Below are 23851 nucleotides of genomic sequence, written 5' to 3' on the forward strand. Positions count from 1 at the left end.
ACAAGAAATCAGTCAGAGGGAGCGCAGACACCGGAGCCTATACCGGGCGAACGGAGCGGCGCCCAGACTTACTAGTAAGTGCAGGGGGAACCCTGGGCGCCGCTCTGCCCACAGGTATAGTTAGTTTTTAGTTTGTAGAGTAGTGAAAGGTCCTCTTTAAAGTCAATGGACACATTTGGAGCAATCTTTTTATTATTGCATTTTACTTATTTTGGATTTAAAAAAATTCCCCAGTTTTTCCTTCTACAGCTTTCAGTGCCTTTGCAGACTAGCAGGCTCTCAAAGACTCAATCTGTAGCATTTATCTGTTAGGCCCCTTTCACACGGGCGTTGCAGGAAAATGTGCGGGTGCGTTGTCATGTGTTTTGCACGCGCGTGAGAAAAATCGTGCATGTTTGGTACCCAAACTTCTTCACATTAGTTCAGGCTTGGGATCGGTGTTCTGTAGATTGTATTATTTTCCCATATAACATGGTTATAAGGGAAAATAATAGCATTCTGAATACAGAATGCTTAGTACAATAGCGCTGGTGGGGTTAAAAAAATAAAATACAATTATTTAACTCACCTCAGTCCACTTGTTCGCGTAGCCCGGCATCTCCTTCTGTCTCCTTTGCTGAACAGGACCTGGGATGAGCATTCATTACATGAACAGGACCTGTGATGACGTCACTCCGGTCATCACATGGTCCGTCATATGATCTTTTACCATGGTGATGGATCATGTGACGGACCATGTGATGACCGGAGTGACGTCATTACAGGTCCTGTTCATGTAATAAATGCTCACCCCAGGTCCTGTTCAGCAAAGGAGACAGAAGGAGATGCTGGGCTACGCGAACAAGTGGACTAAGGTGAGTTAAATAATTTAATTTTATTTTTTTAACCCCTCCAGCGCTATTTTACTATGCATTCTGTATTCAGAATGATATTATTTTCCCTTATAACCATGTTATAAGGGAAAATAATAATGATCGGGTCTCCATCCCGATCGTCTCCTAGCAACCGTGCGTGAAAATCACACCGCATCTGCACTTGGTTGCGGATGCTTGCGATTTTCACGCAACCCCATTCACTTCTATGCGGCCTGCGTTGCGTGGATTATTGCACCGCAACGCACAAAGAGGAGCATGCTGCGATTTTCACGCAACGCATAAGTGATGCGTGAAAATCACCGCTCATGTGAACAGCCCCATAGAAATGAATGGGTCGGTATTCAGTGCGGGTGCAATGCGTTCAACTCGCGCATCGCATCCGCGCGGAATACTCGCCCGTGTGAAAGGGGCCTTAGGAGTTTAGAGATAAGTGCTTCCAATCGAGTCAACACAAAAAGTTTTCTGATGGATTCAATGAGATGTCGAGAGCCTTGCAAATGCACTGAAACTGAAAGCTGTAGAAATAAAACGGGAAAATGTTTTAATAAAAGGTTTTAGCCCAAAATGAGCAATATGCAATAATAATAAAAAAAAAAAAAAAAAACTGCTTCTAAATGTGTCCATAGCATTTATTGTTTAGCCTCACACCACACCCGTTACTAAAATACAAGCAGAAAACCAATATAATGAAGGGGGAAGTGCAATAGAGAAGGAATACACAAAATATGCAGATTGCTTTGACTTGAAATGCTGGTTTTCATGAAAGAGCATTTCACCAAAATAAAAAAAAAAAAAAAAAGCTTAAAAAGGGGTTTTCCGGTTACACAAAAAAAAAAAAAAAATAACAGCATTCAACTTCACTGCATTATATACCGTATGTCAGAAGATGAAGTTCTGGGTGCATTTTGAGTCCTCCAGGGTAAGGCCTCATGCACACGGCCATTGCCCGGCTGTGGCCGTATTGCGGCCCGCAAACAGTGGGTCCGCAATATTTGGGCGCCGGCCGTGTGCTCACTTGAATGGGTCCGCAATCTGGAGTTGCGGTGCGGAACGGAGGCATGGAAGTTTTCGCTCGAGGATTCAGCTGCTGGAACAGATCTCTATTTAGGTGGAGAAACCCTTTTAACTGTGATTTTATTATATTTTTTTTATTCAGGAGAAATGCTCTTTAGGCCTCATGCACACGACCATGGTGTGTTTTGCGATCCGCAAAACACGGATGGCGTCCGTGCGCATTCTGCAATTTGCGGAACAGCACGGACAGCCTTCAATATAAATGCCTATTCTTGTCCACAAAGCGCGGACAAGAATAGGACAGGTTATATTTTTTTAGTGGGGCCACGGAACGGAGCAACGGATGTGGGTCCGCATCCGAGCCGCCCCCAAACAACTGCCGTGTGCATCAGGCCTCAATCATACTCTGGTGCTGCTTTCCAAAAATAAGACAACTATATTTATCAGCCTATCAAACATGAGTACGTATATAGTTTTATCACATTATATTTTTGTATGTGAAATCTCGATGTCAGAACTTCCTCACCTGATCGGCCATATACGCTGCTGCGCGTATTATGATCTGTTTTCTGTATAACTGGCCACAGGAGGCAGGGGTAAGCTCATACAATAGATTTCATCACAGAATGCACAGTTTATAAGCGCTGAATAATATATAAAGGGTGCAAACTGAACAATGAGACTGAGTGACAGGCTGGGTCCAAGATGTCCCGAAAACGACAGCTGTTCAGCTGCTGCGGAAAGTGGTCATGTCTTTAGGTTCGCTGCTCGGCACACACCAATCGTCAGCCTCCAGGTTGGATTTATAATGCTTCCATGCTGACTTATTATACACAGGGAGCCTCTCTATTGAATCTGTAGATAAAGCCTGGTTATGGGGGGGAAGAAAATAGGTTATTTTTCAAACTGCAGCCCAAGGAGTGGGATTTTCCAATATATAGGACTATGACAGTTTACAAAAAAAAAAATTGTTGGCTGGTCCATTGGGTCCAAATAATTAAAGGGGTTGTCCTATCTCAACATTTAAAGAGGACCTGTCACCACTCCTGACAGGACTGTTTTAATAGCTACATGCATTCCCCATGTAATTACAATTCTTATGGCTCTATGTTGTGCCATTGCTTTATTATTTTTACTAGAAGAAGTTATGAATGAATTGCTATTAGCCTTCAGTAAGGGTACAGAGGGGAGGTAACCAGTTTGGGGGGGGGGAATGTTCCAGCACAGACTGACTATCCAATCAGTGCTGCCATTTTCAGACTGTTCCAGTAGAAATAATAAAGGAACAGCACATCATAGAGTCATAAGAATAGATGTTCCAGAATTGTTATTACATGGGGAATGCATGAAGCTATTAAAACAGGCCTGTCAGGAGCGGTGACAGGTCCTCTTTGAGGCATATCACTATGCCATTAAAAATTAAAAGAACACCATCAAAAATTGTTTAAAAAAGTTAAAACACAGAAACGTGATTTAAACAATAGGTCATCTTCTGATGACACCTTTTCTTTAAATGTTGAGATGGGACAAACCCTTTAAGAATTGGAAACAGAGATAAAGGTAGGATAGCCGATAAATGTCTGATTGCCCCACCGCTGCACGTTTGCCTGCCGCTCCATTAAAATTCCTCTTCACTCAATCTCTGTAGCGAAAGGTGCAGCGGTCCAGTATGTGCGGTGCCACTCCCGTGGAAAGGTTATAAATGACAATTGTGGCATACCCCCTTAAAGAGGACCATTCACGGGTTCTGACATTACAAAATTTACTATATTAATACCTGGCAGTGTAGGGCATGTTTACTAGATGTCATATCGCAACTTTTTTTTTCTGATCCACTGCTCCGTTGCGCTGCTGTGGCCCCTGTTCTGATTTGCTGCCCTATATGCTAATCAATAGCATCAGTACAGGAAGGAGGAGACCAGTGTTTCTTAGGGGGCATCTCCTTCTCCCTCGTCATGAGCTGCCCAATCACAGTGTACCACGTTACAGCCAGGCAGAAGGTGGGCTGTTTTTTCTCAATGGCAGTGATGCGGTCTGCTGTGATTGAACAGCTCGCGACCAGGGAGAAGGAGACGCCCTCTGAAAAAAATGTGGCCGTCTCCCCCTGCCTGTACCGATGCTTTTAATTAGCATACAGAACAGCAAAACAGAATGGGGCGCGCATCGCTCCAACAGAGTAGCGCATCAGTAAACAAAACAGCGATATGGGACTTCCGGTTCCGGCGCTGAGATGGAAGGCGAGGAGTAAGTGAGCTCCGTCCATCCCTCACCCACAACGAGCTCCGGACGCTACATACCGGCAGTGTGAGGGTCGGGACTGTATCCCCGATCTCTCTAGATCGTCCTGCAAGAGGCCCATGGACAGATACCTGCTCCGGAGCGGTAAAAAACGTGTACCGAGCGGCGCTACACAGGCCGACCTCAAGACATCAGGCAAGATGGAGGGCCTGGATCCTGTGTCTCCGTCGAGCGCTGTTGAAAGCGTTATTGATGCCCTACCAGACTCGCCACTCAGTGACCCGTCGGACGGGGCCAGAATAAATTATAAATCACTGGCAATAGAGGTGGCCAGACACTTGGCGCCAGATATCAAGGAGACGCTCTCCAAAACACTGGCGGCGTCCCTACAGCAGCTGCATGAGACTGTGGGGCAGCATGATGTGTGCCTAGTGGACCTAGGGCAGCGATGTTCTGCATTAGAGGAGGAAAACTCCAAATCCAACCTGGCCATTCAGGAGTTACAGAACCATAATATCATTCTGAAAGACCGTATTGAGGAACAATTTGAGACTCCTGGGTCTACCTGAGGCGGTGAAAGCACAAGCCCTCAAAGAGATATGCGAAATTGACCTACCACGGGCCCTGGGGCTGGATGGAAAGCACAAAGTTGAGCGTGCACACCGGATCGGAACGCCACCAGACCCGAACAGTTCACCTGGCCGGAGCAGCAACAACTCACTGCAGAGACCCCGTCCAGTAATCATGCGGTACCTGGACTATTGCGATAAGGATTAAGTGACAGGTAATTCTGCTATTTGCGGACTATTCTGCTCAAGTCGCGAAACAAAGGAGGGAGTTTAGCGGATTATGCTCGGCTTTATACCGCTGTCAGATCAAATTTCAGCTACAATACCCGGCTACGCTGAGAGTGGCCATGCCAGATGGAACTTCTGCTGTATTTAGCGACCCCTCCGCAGCGACGGATTCCCTGCAAGACCTGCTGAATGCTGAGGATGTACGGGACTTGGCTGACCGTGGCAGGGGTAATTATAAGCGTTGGGAGAGATCAAGCAGCCCAGAGGAGAAACGTCTTTCTCAGAGGGACCGTGGTCGTAGAGGTGGTGAGCAGCCTCCTGGAAGGGGCCGTGCGCCACGCGTCAGTTAAGAACTCCAGTTTAACCTGATGTAGTTAATTGCAATGTAATGTTAGCCCATGGGCAAGTGCGGTACTGATGTTAGATGCCGTAACGGGTGAAGTTATTGTGAGCTCTGGTGCTAAAATGTTTAGTATGTTTCATAGGTTCCAATAGTACCAAGTCATTAGCACCTCATAGGAATGTGTAGGCCGCTAACGCCACGTGGTGGAAGATGAGCTATAATGTAATGGCAGACCAGTACACAGTTGGTGGGGGGTGGGGCTGGTTTAACCGTTGGTGTTGACGGTCATTGTTTTACAGTTACTGTTTGCAGAGGGGGGGGGGGGAGGGGAACTCGTTATATTTGCTGGAGATTAGTTGTTCTATTTCTCAAGGGAGCGTATTCTAATCGAATAGGGGATAAGGATTTTGACCCTTCCCGTTCTTTATTGTATAGCACTTAGGAGAATGAAAGTCATATCCTGGAATGTCAAGGGCCTAAGATCACCCCACAAGAGATGGATGGTGTTGCGTCACCTGAAGAGGGCCGACCCGGATATAGTGCTACTTCAGGAAACGCACCTTGCAGAGAACGATTTTGCAAGGATGAATAAATTGTGGGTAGGGAAAGTGTATGGTTCGGCTTCGGTCGTAAAAAAGCTGGGGTACTAATCCTAATTAACAAAAATCTAAATTGTCAGGTTCTAGGATCATTTTCGGATGAAGGGGGACGACTTATCCAAATCCCGATTGCAGTTCAAGGAACACACTATAGCATCTATAATGTGTATGGCCCCAACAAAAACAATGGGAATTTTTTTAAGGATCTAGAATCCAAATTACTGACTGGCCCCTGCGCGAATAAAATAGTGGGGGGGGGGGGGGGGATTTCAATTCTGTGGTGAGAGAGGCAGAAGACAGGCAGCGTGGTAATTCCCCAAAGGCAGCTACAAGCAACCATGACAGAGCATTAGGTAGATTGATGGAAGGGGTGGTATTGGTTGATCCATGGCGCCAATTGCACCCTGATGAAAGATCCTACTCCTTCTATTCTCACTCGCAGGATTCTTGGTCGCGTATAGATTATATACTGACCAGCTCTGATTTGATGAGAAAGGTGGAAAAGGCTGTAATTGGCGACTTGGTGATATCAGATCACTCCCCAATCTGGATACAAGTGAGAGATACATACCCCAAGGGACTCGACTATTTGTGGAGATTCCCTTCGAATCTGGTGATTTTATTAACAAGTTAATTGCATGGTGGGAGGAATACATGGGTGACAACCAGGTACATACAGAGTCACCGGAGCTGTTGTGGAACGCCTCTAAAGTCGTCATACGGGGGAAAATTATGAGTTATGTCTTTGGGCTTCGGAAACAAGCTTGCTAGTCAGAGACTCTTACCAGGACTACAGGAGGAGCCCTACAGCCCTTAATAGACAAAAGTGGTTAGATGCCAGGGGAGCTTTTGAGGCTAATGAAAAAAACAGGGAGATGCTAAATAATACTAGACTTACGGCTACCTTGCACAGATTTGGAAACAAATCTGGGCGCCTTATGGCAAATCTTGCAAAAGGCAGGCGAGCCCCTCAGTTCATATCTGGCCTTAAAGAGGACCTTTCACTACTCTACAAACGAAAAACTAACTATACCTGTGGGCAGAGCGGCGCCCAGGGGTCCCCCTGCACTTACTAGTAAGTCTGGGCGCCGCTCCGTTCGCCCGGTATAGGCTCCGGTGTCTCAGCTCCGTCTGACTGATTTCTTGTAGGAGGCGTGTCCCTTGCTGCACTGCTGGCCAATCGCAGCGCACAGCTCATAGCCTGGCTATGAGCTGTGCGCTGCGATTGGCCAGCAGTGCAGCAAGGGACACGCCTCCTACAAGAAATCAGTCAGAGGGAGCGCAGACACCGGAGCCTATACCGGGCGAACGGAGCGGCGCCCAGACTTACTAGTAAGTGCAGGGGGACCCCTGGGCGCCGCTCTGCCCACAGGTATAGTTAGTTTTTCATTTGTAGAGTAGTGAAAGGTCCTCTTTAAGGAACGGAAAGGGCAAGTCATTACTGACCCTTCTAAGATAAATTCCATGCTAGGCGAATATTATGAGAAATTATACCAAGATACCACCAGACCTGATCTTACGGATTCCCTCCTGGAAAAGGTAAAATTACCATGTCTCAGCACGGAACAATTACAACTCCTTAATAGAGAGGTAGGACTTGAAGAACTTCAATCAGTCATTAAAAAGTTAGGCAATGCCAAAGCGCCGGGTCCAGACGGGCACCCCGGGGAATATTATAAAGCACTATTAGGGCAAGTAACGCCAGTCCTACTACAATGGTATAATGCAGTACTACAGGGTAAAGCATCCCCAGACCAGGAAAACATGTCCTATATCAAATTACTTCTCAAGCCGGCTAAAGACCCCTTACTACCGGGGTCCTATAGACCGATCTCACTAATTAATGTGGATACCAAAATTTTATCAAAGATTATTGCAGATCGTTTGGCGGCCATATTATCTTCACTCATTGGTAAAGAGCAAGTGGGATTTGTGCAGGGCCGTTCAGCGGTAACAAATATCCGCACGGTATTAACGGTCTTGGACAGAGTTTGCCACCGACCGCGACCTGGGGAGGCTCCAGCCATGCTCACTTTAGATGCTGAGAAAGCTTTCGACAATGTGAGATGGGCATGGCTGGAGGCAGTTTTGGATAAGATGGGGTTCTTGGGGACTTTTAGGGTTTTTCTCACGCAATTGTACAGACTACCTAGGGCACGGATATCTACTCCGGGATTCTTGTCCAAGCCCTTCTATCTCCAGAAGGGGACACGCCAGGGGTGCCCTCTATCACCCCTCTTGTTTAACCTTTCCATTGAACCACTAGCTAGGTTCTTAAGCCATTCAGATTTATATGAAGGGATAGGGACTAGGCAACTGAAGGTTGCACTATACGCAGATGATATAATGCAATTTATAGCCAACCCTAGAAAGCACATAGAGCAAATTTTTCAGGCTCTGAATCACTTTGGTTCCTATTCGGGGTATAGATTGAATGCGTCAAAATGCGAGATGTTGGCCCTATCCCAGAAGGATGCGGGGGGATATCAGATACCGAAACACTTGAATATAACAAGGGCGCAAGGGAGTAGCAAGTATCTGGGCATTCATATTGGCAGAGACCCGCATTCGTTGTATACCTTGAATTTTCCCCCTCTCATAGCTAAGATAATAGAAGAGTTGGATAGGTGGCAGGGTTTGCCGCTAAACTTAGTAGGTAGATGTCATCTCATTAAAATGATGAGTATGTCGAAGCTTCTTTATCCACTCCAGACTATCCCGCTTCTCATTCGCCACGCGGATGTTCAATTATTGGAAAGTAGATTCATTCGTTTTATCTGGCAGGGAAAGAGGCCTAGAATTGCACTGGATAAGCTTAAATTGAGGAAGGAGGAGGGAGGGCTGAATTTTCCTGATATTAGAGGCTACAACTTGACGTGTATCAGTAGACACATCTTAGACTGGGTCAATGGGACAAATCACTACTCAAACTTGGCCTTAGAGCAGGAGTTGGCGCGGCCCTGGGACCTGGTGGCTTTGCTACATGCTAAGAGGCCCACTCTACCGGTTCACATCAAATCCTCTCTTATAATAAGGGACACGACGGTAGCCTGGAAAGCCCTGAGAACCCATTTCCATCTCCCATACCAGATATCCAAACACCTCCCTATACGGGGGAACCCATCGTTCCGATCAGGTAGTGATAATGTATTTTTTAAAGACTGGGCCCTCAAGGGGTTGAATAAAATTGGCGATATGTTCCATGAATCTGAGGGGAGGTGGGCAACTTTGCAGGAATTAATAAGTAAATGGGCATTAGGAAGTTCCTCGTTCATGCAGTATACTCAAGTAAAAAATTACTGCAGGAGTTTATCTAAAGATCTGTCAATGGAATGGAAACCAAATGATTTTGATTCGTTCATAAGTGTCAAGACGAAGAGGTCACTGTCAATGCTACACCATGTGCTGAGAGATAGGTGGAGAGCTAAAGATAACAGGGGAATATTTAAAAAGTGGGCCAAAAAATTAGGGGTGGTGGAGATTCATGAAACGATCTGGTCAGGGATTTCAGCAATGCGCAAGGCCATAATAAATGAAACATGGAGGGAAACCCACGTAAAAATCTTACACCATGCTATATATGGATTTGATATCCCTAGTTCACCGGCTAATCCAGGGAGACTCACCCTGGGTTCACACCTGAGCGTTTTACAGCGCGTTCAAACGCGCTGTAAAACGCTTAAGACATGAAAACCAATGCTTCCCTATGGGAAGGGTTCACACCTGGGCGTTTTACAGCGCGTACGAACGCGCTGTAAAACGCCCGACGCTCAAACAAGTACTTGAGCTTCTTTGGGGCGTTTTGACGCGCGTTTGTGGCCATAGGACACTGCAGTCAATGACACAAACGCGCGTCAAACGCGCGTTTACTATTACAAAAAACGTGCATAAAAACGCGCGACAAAAACGCGCGTTTGAGGAACGCTCAGGTGTGAACCCAGGGTTACAGCTTGCCCCAAGTGTGACACCCCCAAGACAGATCTAGATCATGGTCTATGGCTGTGCTCGAAGTTGGGTGGGTACTGGTGGGAAATAGGCCAGATGTTGGGGAAGATTAGCAAAATACGCGCTGCAGTTACGCCATCGGCGGCAATACTGCATTGTGATGCTAAACATCATTCAGCTAACCAGACTTTAGAGGAGAAGGAAGTTGATCTTTTTAAAATACCATTGGTGGGTCACAAACTATTTATGGTTGCAAAAAGGTGACTGCTTCAGCTTTGGCTATCAACCGAGGTCCCCACTATGGCAATGGTGGTAGCTCAAATGCGTAACTTATTTCATTTGGAATGGTTAGAAGCATTAAACTGCAAAGAGGTGCTTGGACAGCGTCTATTTCGGACATGGAAACTGTTTGTTTTGTCATATGTTCCGAACACAGAGTTCATGAAAATTATGAGCCCATTCAGGCTGACAGCATGGTATCTAAAAGAAGACTTAAAGGGAGATCTAGGTCCATTGCAAGTAACCGGATAAATTCCAGATGTCACTTTCAGACTCACTTGGAGACCAAGCCTATTTGCGTTCGGAAGGGGGGGATATGTTCTAATTTTCTGAGAAACCTATGTAGGGGCAGCTGGCTCTATTGCGCTTAGAGTTTCCTTGAGATATTCCTAGGACAACTGATCAGCATCAGATGGGTTGGGGGGAGGGGGAGAGGAGACCAGGGGGTATATCAGTTTAATGGGGGGGGGGGGGTGAAAATTGAAAATGAGATTCCAAATGTATTGTTTGAATTGATCTCTGCTATACTTTGATTGATGTAACGCAATGGTGTATGGAGGAAAATGTAATACCTTCGAATTGCCCGATATGTGTAATTTGCTTGTCATTGTACGGAATCTCTCAAACTTAATAAAAAAAAATTAAAAAAATAAAATAAAAAAAATTATCTACGATATGTCATCTAGTAAACCTGCCCTACAGTGCCAGGTAATGTCAGAACCTGTGAAAAGTCCTCTAACTACTACAGGCTGGGTGCATGTACCTGGGACGTACATAATACGTAATAAGATCCGTATCTTGCCATACCTTAATATATATTACAGCGTCCGTTCCATATCCTTCTAATGAATACAACTTCAGATCTCCTTGGAAGTACCGCGCATAGAGTTTGGATATAGGTAAGCCATAGCCGAACCCAGCCTGTTAACCACATGGACAGAGAAAAAAAAAATATTACAAAACTGGTAATGTATTCTGTGCAATTACACAGGATTGACTGCTAGTGAAATCATGTGATTTTTGCAGCCAATCACTGGCTTCAGCGGTGTCCCCAAGTGGCACATTACTGCTGAGTCACCGCTGAGGCCAGCTCGCTGCAAAACGGGTTGAAGCTGGAATACCCCTTTAGCGTCACAGCCATTAAAGTAGCAAATGTCTTTTGCAGCAATCCTCTAGGCATAACTTATATGTACGTAATTGACGCATTAAAATTTACCCTCTGCAAATAAATTTTTTTTTAAATGTAAGGCCTCACACAGCTATGACACAGTAAAAATATTTTTTAGGTGCCACTTAGGTACATACAAGTTATTTTTGCATTTATTTCTGTCTTGTATCATTTATTTAATAAAAGCAATATAAAACTACATTTATTGAATTTTTTCTTCAAAGAGAACCTGTCATCAGCTTTAGGCTACTTTCACACTAGCGTTCATGGGTCCGTTCGTGAGCTCCGTTTGAAGGAGCTCACGAGCGGACCCAAACGCCTCCGTCCAGCCCTGATGCAGTCTGAATGGACGCGGATCCGCTCAGACTGCATCAGTCTGGCGGCGTTCAGCCTCCGCTCCGCTCGCCTCCGCACGGACAGCTGAACGCTGCTTGCAGCGTTCGGGTGTCCGCCTGGCCGTGCGGAGGCGAGCGGATCCGTTCAGACTTACAATGTAAGTCAATGGGAACGGATCCGCTTGAAGATGTCACCATATGGCTCAATCTTCAAGCGGATCCGTCCCCCATTGACTTTACATTGAAAGTCTGAACGGATCCGCTCAGGCTACTTTCACACTTAGAATTTTTTCTAAGTTATTAATGCAGACGGATCCGTACTGAACGGAGCCTCCGTCTGCATTAATATGATCGGATCCGTTCAGAACGGATCCGATCAAGCGCAAGTGTGAAAGTAGCCTTATGGTGACCTCACTGAGGGCGGCATAAAGTAGTGACTTAATGCTGATCTCAGCGGTGTGTGACTCATGAGCTAAAAGTAAGTGGTTGCTGAGAAGCAGCATCATAATCATTGCAGCCCAGGCCTGGAAAAGAGTCAAATCTACCTGAGAAGAGTCCTGGTTATTATAATCTCCTGCTCTCACCCCATCTGCTGATGATTGGCAGTTCTCTCCTAGAGAGAAAGGGAGAAAACTAGGTAGAAGACGGTCAGCCATCAGCAGATGGGCAGGAGAGCAGGAATAACCAGGACTCTTCTCAGGTAGATTTGACTCTTTTCAATGCCTGGGTTGCAATGATTATAATGTCGGTTCTTGGCAACCACTTATACATTTTTAATGACAGACCGCTGAAATCAACTCACCTGTCTCTACGCTATGCTGCTGTTAGTACGGGCAGCATAAAGGTGATGACAGGTTCCCTTTAAGGTTTCATTTACAAGAAAATTTTATTGAAATGTCTTCATACCAAGTCATCGGTACATTATTCATGTATATTATAATGAACTCATTCATCTTTTAGGACAATGTTCATCAATATGTAGCTCTCCAGCTGTTGCAAAACTACAACTGTCATTATGCTCCGACAGCAGCTATCGGGGCATGGTGGTAGTAATAGTCTTGGAACAGCTGGAGAGCCATAGGTTGGAAATCACTGCTTTAGGACAAGCCTATAACTGTCATATTTATTTTTGGGGAGTATTGGATTGTGGTGATTAATATCACCTTGGTGGCCCTATTTCAACTTTTCACTGTGTACTCAATTGCCCCTTAATTCCACAGTTTTGTTCCCTGTACTGCCTACTTTTACCTGTGCTTAAAATCAGGTTGCTAGGCAGGTCTGTCTATGTGTTGAAGGACGGAGGACGCAGAAGCAGGCAGCGTGCAAGGTCAGATTACAGACAGCCAGGGACTGTGTGTAAATGATTACAGCCAGGTCCTCCCCAGCAGCTGATAACAGTGCCTGGGCTGTGTGCACTTCTCCCTGTCCCTGCGCTTGGCAGACGCTCCCTCACTCAGCAGACTGGGACAATGCAGAGTTGAAGCAGCGCAGACCAGGGAAGGGAGATCTGCCGTCTGCTCAGTGTATAAATGAAAGCAACATGTGGGAAGAGGACCCCTTTGTGCTGCAGGAGATTAACCCTTTAGGGGGAGGGCTCTGGTTACTGACACTTTTGGGGGGCTATTGTTACTGGCTAGTGAGGGCAGGCGGGATTAGCCTCAGGGTGAGGGCAGTGGCGGCCATCTTAACTGAATAGTGAAATTGCAGTTTTATGCAGACTGGTTGCTAAGGGCTGAATCTTATTAAATATGGGGTAAGTCAGTCTAATAGTAACTGATTCTGGAATATCATGTTATTATTAACTACATACATGAAAATTGAAATTAGGGTCTAAGTGTGACAGTTATCCTTTAACAGAAAGTATCACAGGGAAACAGAGGGGTCTTTACCAATGTCGGAGTGGGGTGCCTTGGGCCCTCCAGTAAAATTCACTGTTGGGGCCCACCACACAGATACATGCAAATGTTACCTGCTCACACAGCAGCAAGACGTTACAAAATGATTGATATGGGGGGGTCCTTGTAGTGACTTCAAGAAGGCGGGTGCATTTAAAATAATAATCTACCTAGTTTTTATATGGAAATAGGCTGGTTGAGATGCTGTATGCATCCCATCTATATGTAGTGCAGTCACTCCACTGTGCCAGGTGTGCAGGGGGTGGGGGGGGACTAGGGGCCCAACGGTGGATATGATCACAGGTCCTTCCCACTTCTCCTCTCCACTGCTGAGCTCTGCCCCCTCCTGCACTGATCAAATGATGGTGACATCATTACACGTCCTTCAGCTCTTGCACATTATAGTGCCCGCCTTGCGCTGACAGAACTCTAGGATCTGTGTGTGTGGCTGGCACTAACTATGGTTGGCAGTTATGAAAGCAATCCCAGACTCTTGAGTAAATTAGGGCTCAGTCTCACATTTATGGTGAAGGGACACAATAAGGGCATTGGGACTACGACTTGTGATGTTATTACTGTACTGTGATTATAGGCCTTAGTTACAAGGACTGTCTTTGTTGCCCGGAGCAACCAATCAGAGCTCACCTTTCATTTCTTTAACTGCTAGGGAAAAATGAAAGCTGCTCTCTGATTGGTTGCTATGGTCAATAAAGACAGTCTTACTGGTAGATAGCTTTGGAGGTGATCCTATGTTATTATTTATTGTATGTAATCCCCTAATAATATATATACACACACACACATAATACGTATTTATATATTTAAGCCAGGCTGTGTTCCAATTTAGACACAAAATACATGCATCTAAATTTGCAACTTCCGGACGCCATAAAACTGCTGTAGAAGATTGATCCATTCGGCCCACAGCGTTCACCTGAACAGTCACTGACCTTCGGCGTCTCCAGCGACTGTTCTCATTTGGTGCCACAGTGCTGGGACTCCTAACACTGCTCTGAGCCCTAGCAGCTGACTTGGTTATTTCATAATGAATTTGACTTTAAGGGATATTCCCATCTGGGACATTGATAGTATATCCATAGGATAGGGCCCCCGAAGTGTACAGCAAGTCACGCATGCGCAGCCACCCTTCATTCACCGCTATGGAACTTCAGAAAATAGCTGAGCGCTGGTTTGGACATTTTCAGGAGTCTCATAGTGGTGAATGCAGAGGTGGCCGCGCTTGTGCTGCTTGTTCTCCATTCACTGCTATAGCACTTCCAAAAACAGTCGCGCTTGCTCTCTATTTTGGAACTCCCATAGCAATGAATGGAGAGGACCCCTGCATGCGCAATGTGCTCTCCATTTACTTCGGACTCCTGTTCTGGAGATATGAGCGGGTCCCGGAGGTGGGGCCCCACCTATAGGACATTTATGGAACATCCTATCAATATATATTGTATATGTCCCAGAGGGAATACCCCTTTAACCTCCTCCCTGAGAAAATCATGCATACACCCCTGAAACCAAAGAACACAAAATAAAATAAAGACACAGAACATGTTAATTGGGGGCTGAATGGGCAAATTGTTTATTTAAAATATTAAAATTGGCAAACCCCCGACTCACGGAGAGTCACCCTCCAGCACTCAGGAGAGGAAAACCCCCTGTGGAGGAAACCTCTAGGGAACCATGGCTGGAGGGCTGCCCTTCCCTTGGGCTTAGAGGGTAATGCCACTATGTGGCTGCCACATAAATAGTAGGGTGGGGGGCAGCAGCCGGGCTGCTCTCGTTGGCTAGGCGGATGTCCCTTTTCTCCTGTTGGGCGATGGACTTCCTGCTAGAACCTCCAAATTTCTTCAAGGTGCGGTGGGCTGGGGTGGTCAAGCTCAAGGTCCTCAGGCCATCAAGTACGGCACCAAATATGGCCGCTCACCCGCTTTTTACAAGGGTTCTTCCCTTATGACACACGATGTCACAGGTATGACTAATGTTGGAGGTAGTGTTCTGAAGGGTTAACCCTTTAGTGACTGTTAATGTGCCTTACTGCAGAGACCATCAACCCTTTCTGACCACACTTTTTCAACATACGCCATATATTTATTGTCCCCTGACGATCGCAGGGTTTCTGCTTCGGGGGAGCAGGTTTGTTCTGTTATGGACACCTACTGGTCCAGGTGCTGACACCGAGCCCCCAGACCAGTGGCTCTTATTTAATCCTTTCCAGACCGCACCATGTAAATGAACAGACTAATAGCATGGTCCGTTCAATCTTATATGTGACCCTTGGTCCTATCCTGGACTCCGTTCAAACCGATGTGTAAAGGGGTCTGAATAGAGTCCAGCACTAATCAGATGTCTAGGCTCAGTCCAGGAGAGAAGACAGAAAGAGGCAGTTGGAGGGGAAGATGACAGTTGGGAGGAGAAAAGAGAGAGTGTCTAATGCCCTCCATAGCGTGACCCTGACAAAGAGAGCCCTGATCCACGTTCGCCACCACATCTTGGCAAGCGTGAGTTGTCAGAAACTGCAACCGAGATCTGTAACTATAGGGCCGTGTGCCTCAGTAAAAGACTGACACCATCAAGCTGTTTACCTGATAGACTGTTCAGTTGCCCAAAGTAACCGCCAAGCTTATAATAACAATGTAACCATCAGGTGACTGTAACTGCTAAGCACTGCGCCTCCTGCAGGAGTAAAGTCAAGATGCAAGTGTCCATCTCATGGCTGCGCGGTCCTCAAGTGCGGTCCCAGGATAGGGTCAAGGGTCACATATAAAGCTGAACGGACCGAGCTGTTAGTCTGTTCATTTACATAGTGCAGTCTGGAAGGGATTAAATAAGAGCCACTGGTCTGGGGGCTCAGTGTCGGCACCTGGACCAGTGGGTGTCAGTTACAGAACAAACCTGCTCCCCCGAAGCAGAAACTCTACAATCGTCAGGGGACAATAAATATAAAGCGGTTATCCAAATTGGAGTATATTGACGAAGTGCAGTAAGGAAGGAATTAAAGACCTCTGTAGTAAGGCACTTTGACAGTCAATAAAGGGTTAACCCTTCAGAACACTGCCACCAACATTAGTCATAGACACATGTGACATCACAAGCATGTGTGTCATAAGAGAAGAACCCTTGTAAAAAGCGAAAGAGCGGCCATATTTGGTGCCGTACTTGATGGCCTGAGGACCTTGAGCTTGACCACCCCCGCCCACCGCACCTTGAAGAAATTTGGAGGTTCTAGCAGGAAGTCCATTGCCCAACGGGAGAAAAGGGACATCCGTCTAGTCAACCAGATCAGCCCGGCTGCTGCACCCCCCCCCCCCTACTATTTGTGGCAGCCACATAGTGGCATTACCCTCTAAGCCCAAGGGAAGGGCAGCCCTCCAGCCATGGTTCCCTAGAGGTTTCCTCCACAGGGGGTTTTCCTCTCCTGAGTGCTGGAGGGTGACTCTCTGTGAGTCGGGGGTTTGCCAATTTTTTATATTTTAAATAAACAATTTGGCCATTTATCCCCCAATTACCGTGTTCTGTGTCTTTATTCTGTTTCTTTAATTTGCGTTTGGTTTCATGGGTGTATGCATGATTTTCTCAGGGAGGAGGTTAAAAGGATATTCCCATCTGGGACATATACGGCATATATCGATAGGAAAAATAGTGAGCGCGCTCGGCTGTTTTCGGAAGTCTCATAGCAGCGAATGGAGAACAAGCAGCACAAGCGCGGCCACCTCTCCATTCACCACTATGGGACTCCTGAAAATTTCCTAACCAAAATGAAGGGTGGCCAAACATGCGTGACTTGCTGTACACTTCGAAGCCCCATGCTATGGATATGCCATAAATGTCCCCGATGGGAATATCCCTTAAAATGAAAATCATTACGAAATAACCAAGTCAGCAGAGCGCTGCTAGGACTCAGAGCAGTGTTAGGAGTCCCAGCACCGTTGCACCAAACGAGAACAGTCGCTGGTGACCCAGAGGGTCAACGACTGTTCAGGTGAACGCTGTGGGGCGAATGGATCAATCTTCTATGCCAGTTCTATGGTGTTGGAAAGCTGCAAATTTAGAAGCATGTCCCATTTTGTGTCTAAATTGGAACACAGCCTAGCCTAAATATATAAATGTGTATCATATATATTAGGGGATTACATACAATAAATAATAACATAGGCGCACCTCCACCTTGAGGAATGGGTTCTTATTCCTCAGTGCTATCTACCAGTAAGACTGTCTTCATTGCCCATAGCAACCAATCAGAGAGCAGCTTTCATTTTTTCCAGCGCAGTTAAACAAATGAAAGCTGAGCTCTGTTTGGTTGCTCGGGGCAACAAAGACAGTCCTTGGTAAATGAGGTCTAAGATGTACGTTGGAACAGATTTTTCACATATCTGTATCATCACAGTACAGTAATAATACCACGAGTCGCAGTCCCAGTGCCCTCATTGTGTTCCTTTACCATAAATGTCAGACTGAGCCCTCATACATTTAGTCAAGTGTCTGGAATTGCCCTCATAACTGCCAACCATAGTTAGTGCCAGCCACACCACTCCTACAGATCTTACAGTTGTGGGCCCCTTGTGCTATTCACAATGTCCCCAACAGACATAGTGACCGACAACGCCATATAAGTGCCAGTCAATGCCCCCATAAGTTTCCTCTGCTGTCTCTGTAACTGGCAGCCATAGTTCCCCAAGAAATCCCAGCAATACTGACCCCATAGGTGTTACCCGCAGTGATATCCCAGTGGCCCCACAACGGCCAGCTACTGAGTCTCCATAAGTGAAATCCACGCTGTCACTACAACTCCCAGCAATACTGGTAACATAGGAGCTATTCACACTGATGCCAAAGGTGACAACCATGGTGCCCCTACAAAATGCCATCCACGGTGCCCCCATAGTTGCTAGCCACAATGCCTGTCTAACACAACAACCACAGTGCTACCATAAGAGACAGCCATTGACATTTCATCCACTACCTCCAGAACTTGCCATAGTTTTATCGTTCCTCCCCTACAGATGCCAGTCACGGTTCCCCCATAACAGATAAATGTCCTATAGAGGGCTTTGGCTGAGCTTTATAAGTTTCCACCATATCCATAGTTGTGCCATAAGTGACAGCCACCGTGCCCCACAAGTGTCATATCCTCCTCCAGAACAGTCTTTAGGGTGACCAAATGTCCTCTTTTTTTCCAGATATGTCCTCTTTCTGGGACCTTAAAAAAATTGTCCAGCCGAAATTTACAAATTACCAAAAATATCTGAGATTTTCAAGGAAGAAGGGGGTGGGGGGCGCCGCAGGGCGGGCACTATAATCTGCTACAGTGCAAGAGCTGAAGGACCTGTGATGACCTGAGAAACCTTGTAAGTTGTAGTCCTCTCCTATACTCCCTCTCGGAATGGTCTGCTGATATCCCATAATAACAGAATGGACATGCTGGAAGTTCTAGTCCTATCCAGTGTCAGACTAGGATACCTAGGGCCGACCAGTAAAATTAATTTTGGGGCCCACTACACAGATGACTGCAAATATTACCCGCTCACACAGCGGCAGACAGCAGCAAGACGTTACAAGGTGATTAATTACAGGCGTCCCTGCAGTGACTTTAAGAAGGCGGGTGCCTAGAAAAGGAGCATACTGGGTGGCCTGCCGCTGTGTCTACAGGTCATCGCAGCCACCAGATGCATCTGTAATGATAATCTACCCAGTTTTTATATGGATTGAGATGCTGTACGCTGCCTATCTGTATGTAGTGTAGTAAGTCTACTGTGCCAGGTGTGCAGGGGGTGGGTGATGAGGGTCCCACCCTGCTCGTGGCCCACCAGGGGATTCACCTGTACCTCTGTGGGCCAGCCTGAGCCTTGTCTTTACTAATTGTCGGGAAACCCAGCAACCACAAAACCAAGGTTCACAAGGTTTCTTAGGTGCCCGCTGCTGAAGATCTGGAGGCCACAACTGCATGCGTTTAAATCACTGTACATCAATACCCATGGGCAGGAGTTCTCCTCGTGTCTGCAATATATCTACCGTAGTGTGGGCTGCAAGTGGCTAAAAAAGCAGGTCTAGGAAATCTTTTCAGGAAATCCCTCAACAGGAAGCTGCTCACCCCACATGCCCTAAGAAGACATTTTATTTAGAAATTACCGCTGCGGTAAATTAGTAGCGACACCAGATATAAATGCACATACCTTTCGAGAAGTGGATTAAATCTTTGGCTGATGGAAGTTTGATTAATTATTAGCCTCTGTTCACACGGTCATCATGAGTCTGCATCAGAGACTCTGACAATTTTAATGGCAATAATAGCCCAACATGTAGAACTACTCTTGCTGTGAAAACATCAGAAATCTTGATGGAACCAATTATAAGTCAGTGGGGTCCATGAGTCACTGCTGGATCCATATAATGGATCGGGCACAGCTCTATGGCTTCCACCAGTGGCGTACATAGAGAAGTAAGGGCCCCATAGCAAGGATCAAACTAGGCCCCCCCCATATAGGAAAGAAGGGTTTCTGCCTAAACCCCTTTCAATGACCCTTGCGTCATTTTTTCCACTGCCTCATTTTCTAAAAGTTGTTCCTTTAGAGGGTAGAGTCCTGACCAAGTTTTCACCCCCAGTAGAAGAGGAGATGATCCCAACTAAGACTGGGTCACCTCTTGCCAATCCTTAGTTCACCATGTCTGTTGTGAAGTTATGGACCTACCAGTGGCGTGGCACGAGAGTCCTCCATTTTAGGAAGAGGTGCTGTCGAATACATGTAGTTAAACAGTCTATCGATCTTCCGGAGCGGCACGCCACCCCCGCGATCACTGAGCTGTAATATAACACAACGCTTATAACAAAGCTTAGTAATTGTATAATTTATTACCCTATACATCTTCTGATTTAAATCTCTCATGGGTTTCAAGAACTCTACTTGCAGTCACGGAATGAAAATCTTCATGGCTTACTTCCTGAAGACGGAAATCTGTCAGGGTCATGTGAGGCTGACATAGGTGCACACCTCTGAGCTATCACTTCACTCGAATAGACCTTTATCTTTTAGAAGTAAAGAGTGAAGGTTCCAACTCAATGACTGCAAGCAGAGATCATGAGTAATTGATACAAAAAAAAAAAACATATTACAAATGTCACTATAAAATAAATACTCTTTATTTGCCGAGACTGGAATATCCCTTTAAAGGTAAAGGGTGTTCAGAAAAGTTTGCAACTCAAAAATGGAGAGCATCAGTGTAGGGCAGTGCCTGCAGCGCTTTCTGTCCGGCCAAACCCTGGCACATTTGCAGGGTAGCGGCCAGATCCCATTATAGTCAATGGGGCCAGAGGGCATTGCAGTAACATCCGGCAATGCCAGATCCAGAGAGCTCCTGCAGGCTGTTCTGTGCTGGAACTAATAACGCCAATATAAAACTAGCCTAAAGCTACGGAAAGAAAAAAAATTATATATCACATATCAATAGAGTCACTAATGGTAATGCTGTTCCACGTATTAGTAAACTGTACTTACCTTGACTGATAAGTCTTCACTTCCCAGAGACACTTTCACTTTGATGGAAGGATAGACGCCCCTGTCTGCATGGAATTCCATGGTAGCACGCATTGCATTCTAAGCCGAAGAAAAGATGACTTAAAGTCATGCAGACACCTATGCAGTCCTAGGATAATGCGGTAGGAGTCATTCCCATTAGTTGTGCATAAGATAGCAAGGATTGGGGAACATATGTAAATGGAGGATATGTTAAAGGGAACCTGTCATCACCTTTATGCTGCCCATACTAACAGCAGCATAAAGTAGAGACAGGTGAGTTGATTTCAGCGGCCCGTCATTAAAAGGTTAAAAGTAAGTGGTTGCCGAGAACCGACATCACAATCATTGCAGACTGGGCCTGGAAAAGAGTCACAGCCACCTGAGAAGAGTCCTGGTTATTCATGAATTCCTGCTCTCCCTGCCCACCTGCTGTTGGCTGACAGTCTTCTACCTAGTTTTCTCGGTTTCTCTCTAGGAGAGAACTGCCAATCATCAGCAGATGGGCGGGAGAGCAGGAGATTAGGAATAACCAGGACTCTTCTCAGGTAGATTTGACTCTTTTCCAGGCCTGGGCTGCAATGAATATGATGCTGGTTCTCGGCAACCACTTACTTTTAGCTCATGAGTGACACCCCGCTGAGATCAGCATTTCTGTCACTATTTTATGCTGCCCTCAGTGAGGTCACCATAAAGTTGATGACAGGTTCCCTTAAAAAATGTCTGTGTATCGCCCAACACAAATTCTGTGCAACTAAATCTCCCTGGTGTGACTAATAAAAAATAATGAATGGTGGCGTTTGTGTGTAGATGCTATAAACTGTATTTGTGTGTATATGCTGTATATATGTGTGCATATGCTATATACAGAATTTAAGTGTATATACTGTATATATATGTGTATATCCTTTTTTCTTGAGGATGAGCCCAAAAAGTTTGCAGAAAAATCCTAATGTTCTACAGTGGGTTCTAAGATGGAGTTTTCCCCACGTTTGACCACAGATTTTACCTTTCGCATTGCAAAGAGTAAAATCTAAGACCAGATCTGCAACATTTTTTCTTTGAGACGGAAGGGGCACCATTTGACTTTTTGCCTCAGGCAGCAGAAAGGCCCTGCTCAGGGACCTCAATCATATTGAGCATGTCCAGCTCAACTCTTCTGCTGAGTGGCTCCACCTCCTGGACTCCAGCACAGTCATTTACATAAAGAGTGTGCAGTAATAATAGCTTACTGCTATTATAGCTTATTACATACAAGGCCAAATGGAGAAAGAAATTAGTTCACATGTGTCCAGACCACGCAAGCCGTCTGTTGAAACTGCGCTAAGCCAGCCCCCATATCACGGACGTGGTTGATGGCCTCTACGGTATACACATGCTGCTCAAAATCTCTAGCTTGCATCATACAGCATGGGAACAGGGCATGGACAGTTTTTTCTGCTTAGTTGATTCCTCTGTGAACCATCTTCTGCACAATGGCTGGTCTGGATATCACTTCTGAGTCATTGGCATCACCGCTGCAGCACCTGTGCCTTTACCAAGCGCTTTCCTTCTTGCATAGATGATGCAGCAATGAAGCAAAACCAACACATGTGGATTCCTCTGCCCAGAACAGGGTAAAGCAGGTGGCACATACGCCGATCCTACGCTGTACATGCAAACAATAGATTTTAAACATTATTTAGCCCTGGTTCACAGGGCTAAATGTTTGGTCAGTGATTTGTGAGCCAAAACCAGGTGCGGGTCAAAACCACCGAACAGGTGCAGATCTTTCCCTTATACCTTATGTCTGTGTAGGATACACTTCTGGTTTTGGCTCACTGATGGAAATCACTGACCAAATACTGAAGTGTGAACAAGGCCTTCAGAGGAAATATCATCAATCAAAGGAAGAGGGGCTAGCTTAAGGTGCATTTAGTGGAGGAGATCGCTGCGTGTAAATGAGTGGTCTCCTTCACTGAACGAGCAGCCGACCGTCTGGAAGGAAGTGTACCTTCATAGACACAGACTGGACAGTAAAAAGCGCTCCTGATCATTAAGATATTGAGAATGCATCACCCACCTTAAAGAGCTCAAACACCATATGGTACAGATGAGAGGGGACATACACCACCTGAATCGGCTGTCCTGGATTCTGTGCTGGGACAGAAATAAAAAGGACAGTCAGACATCTGCATGTAGAACTAGAAGATTCATTGCATTTTTTTTCTTTATTCTAAGCAAATGCCAAGTAGATAATCATGGACAATCCCATTTTGTTAAATAGATGACTTGAGAATTAGCAGATCACAAAGCAGACCCTGTGCTTGGAACATCAGCGATCAGTGGTGATCAGTGAGAAAACCCTGCAGTAAGTGTTCGCTTTCCCTGCAGCGCCACCACAGGAGAAGAGAAGCATTACACTGTTCTCACTGCAATCAATGGTTTGTTTGTGTATTGGACAGATGCACAGGGTCCTCTAGAGAGACGCTCTTTGCAGTTGCTCTCTTCTCTGGCTAGTAGATTAGTTTATTAGGGTACTGAATAAAACTATTAGGATACGCACCGTTGAATTCTGCAAGCTCTAGTTCAGGACAGCTCATGTAATACAAGTCACACAGCTGTTTTGCATTCTCATACCCATCTAGGAAGAAAAAAGGTGCATCAGTTAATAGACTGGTGTATACAGACATGCTTTACATATACGAATCCTTAATGTAACCAGTATGTACTGTATCATCTCCCAGTTATGGAGGGTTTGCTGGCCAGTTCTACAGATGATATTCTAACAGATGGACAGAAGGTACCTGATTATTTTATTTTACCTGGCTCGGCTCCTGCTTTGCTACATTGCAGATCATATTTTT

General features: G+C 45.8%; 1 protein-coding gene across 1 annotated transcript in view; it reads right to left on the bottom strand.

The window, feature by feature from the left end:
* Positions 1-2129: 2129 nt before the first annotated feature.
* The window catches only part of PDK1 (pyruvate dehydrogenase kinase 1), a 44937-nt gene continuing 23215 nt past the window's right edge, over positions 2130-23851 (bottom strand). The window contains exons 6-11 of the mRNA XM_044303545.1: positions 23551-23628; positions 23068-23144; positions 20988-21086; positions 20184-20294; positions 10898-11011; positions 2130-2757 (exon numbers count right to left, since the gene is read on the bottom strand). Coding sequence (XP_044159480.1) covers positions 2617-2757; positions 10898-11011; positions 20184-20294; positions 20988-21086; positions 23068-23144; positions 23551-23628 — 620 coding nt within the window. The 3' untranslated portion in view covers positions 2130-2616. The remainder of the gene's footprint in view (positions 2758-10897; positions 11012-20183; positions 20295-20987; positions 21087-23067; positions 23145-23550; positions 23629-23851) is intronic.

The sequence above is a fragment of the Bufo gargarizans genome, chromosome 8 (genome assembly GCF_014858855.1).
Source record: "Bufo gargarizans isolate SCDJY-AF-19 chromosome 8, ASM1485885v1, whole genome shotgun sequence".
NCBI lineage: Eukaryota > Metazoa > Chordata > Amphibia > Anura > Bufonidae > Bufo > Bufo gargarizans.